At 45.0% G+C, this 15549-nt stretch overlaps 1 protein-coding gene across 7 annotated transcripts in view; it reads right to left on the bottom strand.

Moving 5' to 3' along the window:
- The window catches only part of FSD2 (fibronectin type III and SPRY domain containing 2), a 46917-nt gene that overhangs the window by 29815 nt on the left and 1553 nt on the right, over positions 1-15549 (bottom strand). For 5 of the 7 annotated variants that reach the window (XM_044388438.3, XM_048220504.2, XM_044388436.3 and 2 more), the window contains one exon: positions 13723-13922. In XM_044388438.3, the coding sequence (XP_044244373.2) occupies positions 13723-13825 (103 nt within the window). In that variant the 5' untranslated portion in view covers positions 13826-13922. The other 2 variants (XM_026510549.4, XM_057303801.1) reach the window with 2 other exon arrangements.

Below are 15549 nucleotides of genomic sequence, written 5' to 3' on the forward strand. Positions count from 1 at the left end.
TTAACCGCTGTGCCACCCAGGCGCCCCCATGGTATTCTTTTTAATTCTTTTTATTTCTGTAAGGTTGGTAATAATGTCCCCTCTTTCATTTCTGATTCTAGTGATGTGAGTCTTCTTTTCCTCTTGGTCAGTCTAAATAAAAGCTTGTCGGTTTTGCTGATCTCTTTAAGGAAGCAGCTTTTGGTTTTCTTGGATTTTCTCTTTTGTTTTTCTATCCCTTCATCATTAATTTCCACTATAATCTTTAGTATTTCCTTTCTTCTGCTTGTTTTGTGCAGTTTGCTGTTCTTTTTTCAGTGTTTAAAGTGGCAGGTTAGGTTGTTGATTTAAGATCTTCTTTTTAAATACAGGCATTTATAGCTATAAATTTCCTTCTAAGCACCACTTTTGCCGTAACCCAATAATGTGGCAAAAACTTTTAGTATGTTTTATCTTTATTTTTATTCATCTTGAACTATTTTCTGATTTCCCTTTTGCTTTCTTCTTTGATACACTGGCTATTTAGGAATGTATTTTTAATTCCCACATATTTGTGACTTCCCAAATTTCTCTGTTATTGATTTCTTTTTTTTTTTTTAATATTTTTTATTTATTTATTCGACAGAGACATAGACAGCCAGCGAGAGAGGGAACACAAGCAGGGGGAGTGGGAGAGGAAGAAGCAGGCTCACAGCGGAGGAGCCCGATATGGGGCTCGATCCCACCACACCAGGATCACGCCCTGAGCCGAAGGCAGACGCTCAGCCGCTGTGCCACCCAGGCGCCCCTCTGTTATTGATTTCTAATAGCGTTCCATTGTGGTCAGAGAAAATATTTTTGTACTATTTCTATCCTGTTAAATTTATGGAGGCTTGTTTTAGCATTTGGGTTATCCTGGAGAATGCTCTATATGTCTTGAGAAGCATGTGTAATCTGCTGTTGTTGGGTGGAGTGTTCTCTAGATGTCTGTGAAGTCTAGCTGGTTTAAAGTATTATTCGAGTCCCCTATTTCCCTGTTGATCTTCTTCTTCGTTCTTCTGTTATCGAAAGTGGAGTACTGAGGTCTCCGACGGTCTCTTTCTCCATTTATGTCACTTTTTGCTTCATGTATTTTGGTGCCCTGTTGTTAGGTGCATATACATTTATTTTTTTAAAAAAGGATTCATTTATTTATTTTAGAGAGAGGTAGGGCAGAGGGAGAAGGAGAGAGAGTCTTAAGTAGACTCTGTGCCGAGCACGGAGCCGGACATGGGGCTTGATCTCACAACCTTGAGATCACGACCTGAGCTGAAACCAAGAGTCAGATGCTCAATCGCCTGTGGCACCCAGGTGCCCTGCATATACATTTATAGTTGTCATATATTCTTGACGGATTGGCCCCTTTTATCGTTATAAAATCCTCCTCTTTATCTCTAGTAACATTGATACCAATACTTCAAATTGTCCTTCCATTTAGCCCACTGTAGGTTATTTATTTTCTAAAAGACTTATCTATTTATGAGAGAGAGCGAGAGAGCGTGAAAGAGGCTGAGAGCTGGGGGAGGGGCAGAGGGAGAGAGAGAGAATCCCAAGCAGGCTCATGGGGGCTTGACGCCAGGACCCTGAGATCATGACCTGAGCCCAAACCAAAAGTTGAATGCTCCACCAAGTGAGTCACCCAGATGTCCCCCACTGGGGGTTTTAAAATTCCAAGGCCATGAAATCTTACAGGGCAATGTAACATTCAGGATAAGTGAGAGGTGCAGTTTTACTTTTGAAACAAAGAGAGGAAAGAATATTGTGAACATGAACCTGCATGAAGTCTCAACTGCTGGCCCATTTCAAGAGAGAGAGCAGCTCTGGGAAAGATTAAATATTATGTTAAGCATCTGGAATCCAATACTCTTAAAATGATCCCTGTCCATGTATCCCTTGGAAAGTCTTTATGTACAGATGCTGTAGTCTGAAGATCAATGGTGTAAAGGCTACCCCTTGAAGGAGCCCAAATGTGAAAAAAGGAGTGGGAGGGGATGGCCAGGTGGAGAGAAGGAACAGTGTATTATTTGCTGCACAGCAAATAATAACTACTTATCGTCCTGCATGGTTTGCAAGGGTCAGGACAGCAGCTAAGGGATGGGTAAGAAACATTCTCTTTAAGCAAGGTGCTTTCCAATTCTTTGCGTTCAACAAAACTGAAAGAGGATCTAATCAAGTGTCAGCTGACATATGATTAAAAATTATTTTTCATAATAGATCACTATGTAATTTTTGGCATACATTTCAGAAAGAGCTCAAAGAGTTGAATGACATTGCTATAATAATTTGTAATATATATAATAATTCATACATGAAAACATGAATTAACTTTTTTAAAAAAAGAAAAGCCCTATCCACCTCATTAAGAGATGCATTTCCATTTCACTTTTGTTTTGTTTAATAATTATTTGTCAAAATTTGTAACGTATGTTGTTTTGCTCACATGTGACTACAAATTCTATTGATAAATTAATCCAGAAGAAAAAAGAGGTTACCATTTAGGGCCTTATGATTCCAGAAAAATAAAAAAATTTAAATTGCATGCATATACGTGTGTTTTTTTTTCTTTTGTAGAGAAGTCTCATAGGTGATCAATAAGACTTCCTAAGTATAAAAAAAAACAATACATTAGGACAAAACTCTGAAACTTCTCTTCTGAGAAGTTAAATGTAAACACAAGCTCAAGGAGAAAAAAAGAACAAGGTAAAATTTCTAATGTTATGGGAGGGTTTTTTAAGGTTTATATATTTGAGAGAGAGAGAGAGAGAGATGAGGGGGAGGGGCAGCGGGAGAGGGAGAGAGAATCCTAAGCAAACTCCATGCTGAGTATGGTGCCTGATGTGGGGCTCAATCTCACGACCCTGAGATCACAACCTGAGCTGAGCCAAGAGTTGGACGGTCAACTGACTGAGCCACCAGGCGCCCTGTAAGAGCTTCTTGTTGCATTTTTTAGCATACTTGATGAAGGGCATCACACTGCAATAGTATTTAAGAGTCCATTAAATAAATTCAAGAGTGATAAAATAATTTTACTTGGAAATGTAAACATTTATAGCATGCCCGAAAGTCCGTCTTTTGAAACTATTTGTACTTTTTAAAATAAAGGCTTAAGATATAATTTACACACTGTAAGGTTCAGCTTTTAAAGCGTACAATTTAGAGGTGCCTGGATGGCTCAGTTGGTTAAGTGTCAGACTCTTGGTTTTGGCTCAGGTCATCACGATCTCAGGGTCGTGAGATCAAGCCCTGCATTGGGCTCTGTGCTCAGCGGGGAGTCGGCTTGAAGATTCTCTCTCTCTGCCCTTCCCCATTTGCGTGCTCCCTCTCTTCTCCCTCTCTCTCTCAAATACATCTTTTTAAAAAAGTGTATAATTTAGTATTTTCAATAAACTTAGAGTTATGTGCTCATCACTGCTATCCAATTCCAGGACCCTTTCATCACCTACTAAAAAACCACATACTCATTGGCAGTCACTCCCCATAACCTGCTCCCCCAGCCCCTGATGACTGCCATCTACTTTTTGTCTCCATTTGCCCATTCTGGACATTTCATATAAATGGAATCATAACATGTGGTCTTTGGTGTTTAGCTTTTTGCCACTGAACATAATATTTTCAAGGTTCATCCATGTTGCACAATGTATCCTTTTTACGGCTGAATGATATTCCAGTGTAGGAAGATAACATATTTTGTTTATGTTACAGATAACATATCCACTTGATGGATACCCAGGCTGTTTCCACTTTTTGACTATTATGAAGAATGCTGCTGTGAATGTTCATGTACAAGTTTCTGTGTGGTCATATGTCCTCATTTCTCTTGGGTACATTCTGATGAGTGGAATTGCTGGGCCATGAGGTAACTATGTTTAACCTTTTGAGCAACTGGCAAATTCTTGTCCAAAGTGGCTGCACCATTTCTGCATTCCCACTGGTTGAGTAGGAGGGTTCCAGTTTCTCCATGTCCCAGTCAACACTCGTTATTGTCCATCTTTTTGACGGGAGCCATCCTAGTAGACGTGACGTGATAGCTCATGGTGGTCTTGATTTGTGTTTTCCACATGGATAATGACGTCTGCATCTTTTCATGCACTCACTGGCATTTGTTTATTATCTCTGAAGAAATGTGTATTCAAAAGCCTTTGTCCACTGTGATGGCTAATTGTATGTGTCAATTTGGCTGGGCCACGGTGTTCAAGTATCTAGTCAAATATTATTTCCAATGTTTCTGTGAAGGTGTTGTTTGGATGAGGTTGACTTTTAACTTGGTGGGCTTTGAGTAAATCGGATTGGCCCTCCATAATGTGACGGGGTCCTATCCAATCAGTTGTACAGCTTAACAGAACAAAGGTGGCCCTTCCCCAAGCAAGAAGGAGTTCTACCAGCAGATGGCCTTCAGACTGAACTGCAACATGGGCTCTTGCCTGGGTCTCCAGACAGCTGACCCACCCTGCAGATTTTTCACTTGCCAGCATCCATAACTGCATGAGCCAATTCCTTAAAATAAATGTCTCTCTGACATTCTTTACACACATACACGTAGCCCCCGCCCCCAGTGGATTTGGTTTCTCTGGAAAACCTTAATACACCCATTTTCAAATTGGGTCATCTATTTATTTATTGTTGAGTTTTTAAAATTTACTTGAGAGAGAGAGTGAGCAAACATGAGCAGGGGAAGGGGCAGACAGAGAGGGAGAAGCAGGCTCCTTGCTGAGTGGGGAGCCTGATGCAGGGCTCGATTCCAGGATGCCAGGATCATGATCTCAGCCAGAGCCAGATGTTTAACCGACTGAGCCACCCAGGCACCCCTGTTGTTGAATTGTAAGGGTTCTTCACATATTCTGGATACAAGTCCTTTATCAGATGTATGATTTGCAAGTATTTTTCTCCTACTCTGTAAATTATCTTTTCACTTTCTTGAAGGTGTCCTTTGAAGCACAAAAGTTTTTAATTTGGATGTAGTCCAATTTATCATTTTTTCCTTTGAGCTTGTATTTCTGATATCATGTCTGAGAAACCATCACCTAATACAAGGTTATTTAAACTTTTGATAAAAATTTTTAGTAAATGTTCTAAGGGAGGTCATGAGCAAAAGAATTTGAAGACCACTAATCACACACAAAACACAATGACTTTTTTTTGTTTTAAAGATTTATTTATTAGAGAGAGAGAGTGCGTGCACAAGCGGGGAGAGGGGCAAAGGGAGAAGGAGAGAGAGCATCTCAAGCAGACTCCCCACTGAGCACAGAGCCTGACACAGAGCTTGCTCTCAGAACCCCAAGATCATGACCTGAGCCGAAATCAAGAGTCAGACGCCCAACCGACTGAGCCATCCAGGTGCCCCATAGAATGACATTTTGGTTTAGAGAAGCAGTTTTTGTTCTTGTTTTTTCATTTAACTGTATAAGTCACAAACAGATGTAGCTGATGTCCAAATATTGGCCAAAATTTCTATCCACTGAACTGTTCCACCATTCTGATTAACCTGCCGAAGTACTTTATCAACCACTTATTCCTACATAAAACCAGGAATCCTGTGAGCTGTTTAACTTACTCACTAATCTATTTTGAAAATAACTTTATTGAAATATAATTTATATACCATAAAATTCACCTATTTTAAGTACATGATTCAATGGTTTTTAGTAAATTTCTCAAGTTGTGTAATCATCCCCACAATCCAGTTCCTAATGTCCCCTTTAACAATGAATTGTGGTAAGCCTAATACCTTTCTAAAAAAACTACTATCACTGGGGCGCCTGGGTGGCTCAGTCAAAGCATCTGTCTTTGGCTCTGGTCATGATCCTGGGGTCCTGGGATCGAGTCCCACGTTGTCAGACTCCCTACTCAGCGGGGAGTCTGCTTGTGCTTCTCCCTCTGCCCCTCTCCCCTGCTTTCTCTGTCTCTCTTTCTCAAATAAATAAATAAAATCTTAAAAAAAATAAAAAATAAGAAAACTATTATTACCAAACTATTCCAACATGGTATATACAATAAATTTTGGGGGGAAATAACAAAATAAAAAAAAATTAAAGATACGGTTTAGCACTCCCCCCCCCCCCGCCCTGTCATAATGTTTATTATGATCCAAACAGCCCCTGTTAATTTCCACTGCGGGATCAGAGCCAGCGGCCAGCTGTCTGTGTAAGTTCCCGCGCTGCAGCTGCGCCCGGGAGTCAGGCTCAGCGGCCTTCCCGACCCGCAGTACTGCTCTTTCTGCAGTGAGGGCCTCTGCGACCTCTGCTGAGACACTGTCCTTTTAGTAACTACCCCAAAGCTACATAAAAAATGCCGTTCGTTTTTCTTTCCATTTTCTCTGTTTTTGATTGCCTTTGAAAAAATACAGCATTTTCTGCTGGCCTAATTGTGAAATCCATGGACACCGGCCCGTGCTCTGTTAGCTGTTCTGTGACATTCGATCCTGTTGACCGCGCTCAGCCTGCCAGCTTCTCTTGGAGGCTCGAACTCTTTCCCTTTCCGAGTCCCCCGCTGGGCTGCTCTTAACGCCAGCCTTCCCTAGGCTTCCATCCCTGTTCCTCTTCTCCCTCCCCACCTGCCCCAGGTGATCTCGTCCACTCTCATGGCTCTGTGTCCCCTTCTCTGCCAGTGGCTCCAAATCCTTGTCTCTGGCCCTGACCTCTGCTCCAAGCAGAGGCAGAAGTTTAGAGAAGCCGGAGCCTGAACATTCCCATTCTCCCCAAATTCGACACCGCCAGATGGAGCTCATCGCCTCTCACTTTCTCCACTCCAATGTGTGGTGTGACAACTCGGATCCTGTCTCCTGAGCTGCAAGCCTGTGATCACCCCCACGGGCCACGCTAGCAGATGCCTCAAGTCCCAGGGACTTGGCTCCCTTCTGGAGAACCCACTCTTCAGCCTCGCTATGCTCTGGCCTCTAATGCCTGTGATGTCCTGAATGGACTGTGTGGGTCCTGACCCCCTTCCTGCATTTTCTGCTATAGGCCTTCTGTTTCATCTGTTCCTCTGCTCTGTCTGAAGAGACCACCAATCACTCAGCTTTTCTACCCATTCTCTCGGGGAAAAGAACCTGGCCCGTGTTCAAGGCTGGTCAGAGAGGACCCTTTGCCCTCGTGGCCCAGGCCTCCCTCCTCACTCTTGGAGACAGCCGCCAGGCTCCTCTTGCTGCCTGCCCCGTGCCCTCCCAGTTCTGTCCTGTGAGCATGGGAATCGCTAAGGGGGGCGATGAGGAGCACAGAGGACTGACCCAGTACCCTATCTGGCCTTACTTCAGGAAGACCCATAGTAGACTCTGGATCCCAGGGATGGAGACCTGCTCTGCCCTTAACCTGGGGAAGCCCCCGGCCACCTCTCTTCATCTGGGCTCTGTCCCAAATGTCACTCTTCCAACTTAATCCAATAACCCTCCTTGGAGGTCCCTCACACACCCCCATGGGCTCACCTCAGCTTGTGCTAATGGCAAGACAAAACACAGCAGCTGACTGGCCTTCTCTGAGCGTGGGGGGACAGTGGGGATGGACCACACAGGCCCTGCCCTGGTGAGCCTCTGGGAATCTAGCCTCTTCCCTGTTCTGCTCTGAAGTTCACATAGGATGCTCCTGTTTCACTTCCTCCATCAGCACCACCCAGAGGGGCTGACGTCCAGCAGCCAGGGGCTCCCCTCACCACATACCACGCATGCAACCGGTTTCTGGGGTCCGGGCCACATAAGGAAACTTTACTCCCCAGACTCCAAGACCGGGCACGTCACATTAGGGTTCAGGAAAGCTTCAGTCCTATTCTCTAAGGCTCCAAAACCCTTACACGGAAGACAGTGAGCTTCAGTACTCTGTGCTGAGGCCGAGTACCATGACCACGCAGGACTGATGCACGAGGTACTAGCTCTGCCGTGTCCTGGACCACCAATGGGTCCACGGAGACCTGGTGTACCCCCTGGGTGGGGGAGGGGATGGATGAAGGCCGCTCCCAGAGGCAGCATCACAAAGCAAGAGGCTTTGGGGCCAGTGCTTTGCCTCCTTAGTGTTTGCAATTTATGAGGATCCCAGAGCCTGGGTGTTCTTTGGGGCTGCTCATAAGAACCCTGCCCACAATTAGACTCTGGCTGGGGCAGTCCTGGCATCTCCGCACAACAGAGCTTGCTTTAGGGATGGGGAAGTGTGGCTTCAGGTGAAGTAGGACACAGCTCCCTATGATGGGTCTGCATCCCCTCACAACTAGCATTGAGATGGACCAAGACACCTTCCCTCCATACCCCCACATACATGCCAGACCCAAAGGCCATTCCCGAGCACCACGTGCATCACCCCGAGTTTCCCTCACGTCTCTCCTCCGTGGTTCCCAAGGCCAAAGAGGCCATCAGCTATGGAGACGACACTTTGCCTTCTCCCCTGCTCTGATCCATCCTACGACCCCACATACCTTACTTGTCAACAAACCAGTCAGAGCCTTCCATCCTAAGGGGCTCTGAATGCTGCCTTTGCTCTCCTGCCTGTCTGGCCACCTAGCTAATCAGAATTACCCTGTGCTGGGAAAGGACAGTCTCTTCAGTAAATAGCACTGGGGAAACTGGGTAATCACATGCAAAAAAATAAAATCGGACCCCTATTTTATACCACTTACCAAAATTAACTCAAGATATAGATTAAAGGCTTATATGTAAGGCGTGAAACCATAAAACTCCTAGAAGAAAACAAGGGAAAAAGGTCCTCGACATCGGTCTTGGCAACAATTTTTTGGATGTGACACCAAAAGCACAAGCAAGAAGAGCAAAAATAAACAAGTGGGACGACATCGAACTAAAAATAACTTCCACTGCAATAGAAACAATCAACAAAATGAAAAGGCAACCTATGGAATAGGAGAAAATACCTGCAAACCACGTATATGACAGTTGCTATCCAAAATATGTAAGGAACTCATTCAGCTCAATAGCAAAAACGCCCTAATAACCTGATTAAAAAATGGACAGAGTACATAACTCAACATTTTTATGAAGAAGACATCCAGATGGCCAACAGACACATGAAAAGATGGCTAACATCACTCATCATCAGGGAAATGCAAATCAAAACCACAGTGACGGGGCGCCTGGGTCGCTCAGTTGGTCAAGAGACCAACTCTTGATCTCAGCTTAGGTTTCCATCTCAGGGTCCTCAGGGTTGTGAGTTCAAGCCCCATGTTGGGCTCCATGCTGGGCATGGAACCTACCTAAAAACAAACAAATGAACAAACAAACCAAAACAACCCCCCCCCCAAACTCACAATGAGATAGCATCTCACAACTGTTAAAATGGCAGTCCCAGAAAGACAAGAGATAACAAGTGTTGGCGAGGATGTGGGAAAAGGGAACTCTCGTTCACTGTTGGTGGGAATATAAATTGGTACTGCCATTATGGGAAATAGCACGGAAGTTCTTTAAAAAATTGAGACCAGAACTACCATATGCTCCAGCAATCCCACTTCTGGGTATACATCCAAAGGAAATGAAATCAGGATCTTAAAGAGAGATCTCTACTCCTATGTTCATTGCAGCATTATTCACAGTAGCCAAGACACAGAAACAACCGAAGTGTCCATCAACAAATGAATGGATAAAGAAGATAAACAATGGAATATTGCTCAGCCACAAAAAAGAAGGAAATCCTACCATTTCCAACAACCTGGATGGACTTTGAGGGCATTACGCTAAGTGAGATGAATCAGCAGAGAAAGACAGACTGTATGATCTCACTATGGACGTGGACTCCAAACAAGGTGAACTCAGATGCTGGAACGTGGTTGCAGGGGCTGGCGAGTGGGGGGCACGGGGAGATGCTGGTCAAAGAGAACAGACGTCCAGTTATGAGTCAGCGTGGTGACTGTGGTCAACAAGACCGCACTGTGTACTTCATGTTCTCACCGCACACCAAAAAGTAATTATGTGAGGTGAGGGACCCTCTGGTGAACACCCTCGTTGGGGTCACCATCTTACGGTGTAGACGTGTATCACCCCATCGCAGGGTAGATCCTACACCCGCCCAGTGTCGGATGTCAAGTGTATCTCAATAAAGCTGCGCAAACATAGGAAATGTCTGTCGCTCCAGGACACGGAGGTCTGGGGGTGTCGGATACGCAGCCTCACCAGGCAGAAACTGGACGAGTGAACGTCCAGCCCAGCTCCCGGCAGGGGAAGCGCTTCAAGGCGGGGACAGCTTTGCCAGAGGCAGCGTGGCGCAAAGAAGAGCACGGCTTCTGGGGCCAATGACGTGACCACTCTATGACCTTGACCACTCTATGACCTTGACCACGTGTCGTAGCAGCTCTGAGCCAGCTTTTTCCCATGTGAGCGGAGGGTATTTGTTGCGAGGATTAGCTAAGCTAACACGGCTACAGCGCTCGGGGCCACACCTGCGTGTCACCTTGCAGGCAGACATTTCTTAAAACCATCTTGTTTCTACAGTCTGCTGGCCGTGAGCCCCAGGAGCCCCTTGGAGTGTCCCTGATTCCGGTTCTATCAATTCAATCTCCAGATAACATCCCCCAGCCCAGCGTTCGCCCTTCTCTAAGGCCGCTGCCCTCTGGATTCAGAGAGCTCTACGCTTGCGTTCTGTTCCGGCTACTTCTTAGCGGTGTGGCCTTGGCAACATCACCTCTCTGGGCCTTACTTTCAGGAGCCCATGAGACGGGCTTTTTGCTAGTTCCCGCCTCATGAAGTTAGCATCTAGATGAAATAACATGACGTATGTAAAAATTTTTAGATGCAATAATACAATGTTGTGTAAAATGCTCAGCGCAGCACGTGGCTCGAAGTCGGTCCTCAGTCCATGTTGGCTGCTGTCATGAATGTGGGGTGGCTGCTAGTATCGTTATCTGGGCCTCGGCGTCTCCCACCGGGCCACTCATGAAGGGTGAGAACCAGGGTCAGAAAGTGAAGACGCACAGTGGCCATTGTGGGGTGGAGCCACCCATGGCTGCTGTGGGATCATTCTGTCCCTTGAAAGCAACTGAAGATGGGAGAAGGCCCCAGAGCAGAAGAGCCTCACATCCAGGCACAGACATTAGCTGTGAGGTCGCCAGTCCTCATGGCGAGCGCTCCCAGGGGGCCCAGGCAGAGGTGTGGAACTCTAGGGATGGAAGGGCCCTGGGACAGCATCTAATTTAACGTCCTGATTTTAGGATGGTGAAACTGAGTTTCTGTGCAGAGAAAGGACCTGCCACGCCCAATCTCATGTAACAAGGGGTGATCTGGGGCTACTCTGTGTGCGGCCCTGTGCTGCATGCTGGACACGCAGCCCCGCAGGTAAACACTTGCTGGATCCAGACCCAGTGTTCCACTAAACCGTATCACCTACAGACCCCGGAGCAGCCTGCTAAAAATAACACACTTCTGTGCTACCAAAAGGGAGAAAACCAGAATTGGGTATTACCAATAAATCATGCTGACAAGTTCTTTCAACCGGAAGCTGGAGAGTGAAACACCAAATTGAACTGTTACACAATCAAGGAGACTGGAAAACATTAAGAACAAATCTAACGAGCACAAATTCTTCCAGGCCTGCGTTTCCCCTTTGGACAGATAAACTGGTCTGGGAGGTCGGCCCCGAAGTAGGAGGTTTGCAACACACCCCACAGCTGCCACGCACTTTCCCCCTCAACGCCCGGACTCGACCAGTGTCTTAGCAAAGTATTCAGAATTGGGGGAGAAAGGAACATTAACAATAAACTGTCATTTTGTAAGTGATGCAACTGAACCTAAGAGAAATAAACAGGTTACAGCCTATAAAGAACACAGTAGCTAGATCGCTTCTACTCCAGGCCACAGGGCTGCAGTAAAAAAAAACAAAAAAACTTTTGCTTAAGTCTTACATGGGAGGTGTGTCCCAGTGCATTAATTAGAAAAGTCCCCCACAAAAATGATTTTTAGCCTTCTATGGGGCACAAGCACCTCTGGGAATCTACTGAAAGCTGTGAATTCTCTCCCTAAAAGTGAGCCCATAATGGCACAAACATAATTTTGCCTATAATTTCAGAAGCTCACCCATGTAGCCCTTGGCAATTCCTGAGCGGCAGCTAAAGACACTTGCTTTAAAGCACTGGCTATACAGTGACGCAAAATAGCTCAAATCAGCTTTTACAAACAGTCCAAACCTGAAAGCTTTCTGCGGGAGGAGGGGTTTGTATAACAGGTGAAAAATGATTGTAATCCAGTTTTTCCATATTTCAATCAAAACATGAAATCATGATTTGTCGGGAGGCACATGCAGATTAAAATAAAATGTATTTATCAGCCCAGCACCATAGCCAGAGGATAACACTATGTAGGGTTCCAAACTGTTCTAGCAATTGGGCCCCTGCACTAAAAATACTCTAAGGGCACATTGCGAGAATCACCAGCCTCCATCTGCACAGAGGCTTTCACACCCTGTACCAACACCACATTCCACCAAGGCGAGTCGGCGCTACAGGACGGCACAGAAAACATTCCCACTGTTGACTGCCATTTACACGTCTGCAGTTTAAGACCATACCTCTTTCCCTAAAGGAACGGTTTTGCATTAACACCGTGGCAGTAAGTAACTGAGTTTCTAGTAATACCCTTTGCATTAGAAGAATAGGATTATCCAAAAACTTGCCTGCTGATTTAAGGGTCCACAGGTTCTTCTTCTACTCCGAGGCCTCTGGAGAATGCTAGAGAACTGAGGATTTCCCTCCAGGTTACCTGTGCGAGCCCCGAAAGCTGCCCCTGCCTGACTTACAGCAGGGGCTCTGCCACTGGGGCGCGGAAGGTGACGGTAACATGAGCCGGCGCCCGCTGCAAATAGCAACAGGCCTGCCACATGTGAAAGTCCAAATATAGACCTGCCTAGGCTGTCTTGCACTTCTTACCGCTCAAGTGTCACCAGGAGGGGTCACATGCTGTCCCCCGAGTTTCTTCATTTACTGGGAGGATTTGAGGCCGGTAGCTCCACCGAGCTGCTCGGAAGGCCGGTTGTGTGCAGAGGGCAGGAGGGCAGCTGCAGGCCATGCAGAGAGAGAGGGCACGGAGAGTCCTCAAGCCAGGCAGTTTCCACCTGCGCTGACGGTCTTTTCCCAAAGTGTTTTGAACCAGCACAGCTCTGACGGTAATCAAATGCAACTTCATTTTTTTTCCTTCCACCACTCCTTTCATATGTACTCACAGTGGGAATCATTCCCCTCTCTGGATAAAAAACACAACCCAGCAGACCCATGACTTTCTGCTCCCTCTTAGGTGACCTTCAGTCCTAAGGTCATTTGAAGACGGTCTCCATTCAGTAACTGAAGGTACCCTCCAGAATATTAATGCAAAAGTCAAAGTTAGCTTAGCCAGTATCAAAATCTTCTCCCCTCCCCAGCCTGGGCCTCTTTAGCTAGAAGTCTGCCCTGGCAAAGGAGGAATGAGGTTGGCCTCTTCTCCCCACACCTCCTCCCTGAGCTGCTGGTGGAACGCCAGGGCAGGAGGCGCCAAGGTGATAAGACAGCTCGTAATGGAGTGGATGCCACAGTGGGTGCTAGCTTCAGGCTCTCTGGGCTGGCAGGTGCTTAGAGCCCTCTATTGTGCACCCTTCCTCTTTCTCTTCCTCCCTCTCTCATGGGAGTTTTTGTACAACTCTGGAGTTTCCCATTATGGAGACCTTTCCCCTGAGTTCCCACAACCAGGCTGAGAACCGCTCTGTTCCAGGGGGTCACTTGCATTCCCCTCATCGGCCCTGGTGGGCCACCTCCAAGATCTCTCAAATGAGGTCTCCTTACCCACACAGTTGGCTCTCGTAGGCAGGATCTGATGATTCCTTGCTGACTGTCTTCCTGCTGGCTCACATCTGGGTCTTAGGAGGCAGGCCCATCCTTGGTCCATGCAAACTCTGGGAGGTGGTCAGACCCAATGCAGCCACATCTCCTGGCTCTGCCATCGAAACAGCCAATCCGTTCACCTCAGGCCACCACTGGCCCACCTGCAGGAGATACAGCAAGCTCTCTGAAGGGTCTCTTTGAAGATCCCTCACTGGGGTTGGGGATAGAGGACAGGACTTCCAACTTCCCTCCCTGCAGCCCACCAACAGCGTTCTCCAGAGAAACTGCTCCACCAGTTTCCCTCCTGAGAGCATGAACCGGGTTCTGGGCCATTCCTTGAAAAGTCTGCTTATGGTGATTTGATCTCAGAATTTTACTCCTATTGCTTTTTAAATCTTAATCAAAATGTCATTTGAAAAATATCATTACTGCCAGGTATTTACAAAATAAAAATATTAGAAGCACAATAAAATATCAAAAGAAAAAAATTGAAAGAAAAAATTTATGCAAAGATGTATCTACAAGAATCTTGTTTACCACGGCATTACGTATGTTCACAGAAAATTGAGATTAATCTATGTCTGTCAATATAGAATTTGTTAAATCACAATACAGTCAGTTCAATATTGGCAAGTATTAAAAATAATCATGTAGATGCCTATTTTTCATGTGGAAAATACCCACAATATATCTGTAAGTAGAAGTGTAAAATATCAATACAGCATAATCATATATATTGGATGATATATAAATATACAATATAGATATATAAACATACTGCATATAACATAACATATAATGTAAGTATATAATATGTAGTATAACATATAATATAAATATATAAAAATATACAACATTATATATAATAGTACATATAAACTGAGAGCAGGGTTTAACTCTTTCAAGTTATTTTACTTTTTTCTTTATATCTTTGATGGTACCTATTTTAATAACAATTATATTTACACCTTTTATTAATTTTTAAAAATATTTTTCATTGAAAAATAATATATGGTATTTGGTTTAGAAAAAGGCAAGTATTACAAAAGAACCATAAAGTGAATATAAAGCAGGCATGTATGCTGGTAGCAGCAATTACTATGTTTGGTGGGTACTTGCCCTTATTTTTTTCTAAGAATGTACAAGCATCCATCCCTCACAAAAATAGAAATTACTTTTATAATTAGAAAGCCTGCTAGTGTCATTTTTTAAAAAAAGTTTTTAGTTATTTATTTGTCAGAGAGAGAGAGCACAAGCAGGGGAGGCGCTGAGGGAGAAGCAAACTCCCCACTGAGCAGGGACACCCCCCCCCCCCCGGCCAATGACCCTGGGATCATGACCTGAGCTGAAGGCAGACCCTTAACTGACTGAGCCACCTAGGCGCCCCTGCTAGTGTCATTTTGATAAAGCAAATAAATTAGGAAGACTACCAAAAATGATAAAATAGTATAAAACAAATAAAGTAAAAAGACATACTGTAAAGAATACACAAAAAAGATAGTAAAACAGACTTAAAGAATTACAACTAAATCATATTAGCTACGATAATATATTAAAAAATTGTTTCAGAAAAAATAAATCCCTTCAACTAACAGGTTCTCACCAAGAGGACTGCCAAGAGCAGCTGTTCTGAGTCGAAGGCCCCATAGCCCCACACAGGCATTAAAGGGGATGGGGGGAGCTGGAGAGCTCAGACAAGCAACTTTAGACCTTAAAGCTACATTCCATGGAGGTTTCTAGATACCCTGGGATCATCTTCAGGGGGACAGATGCCCTAACCATTGCTCC

Source organism: Ursus arctos, unplaced genomic scaffold (genome assembly GCF_023065955.2).
Source record: "Ursus arctos isolate Adak ecotype North America unplaced genomic scaffold, UrsArc2.0 scaffold_28, whole genome shotgun sequence".
NCBI lineage: Eukaryota > Metazoa > Chordata > Mammalia > Carnivora > Ursidae > Ursus > Ursus arctos.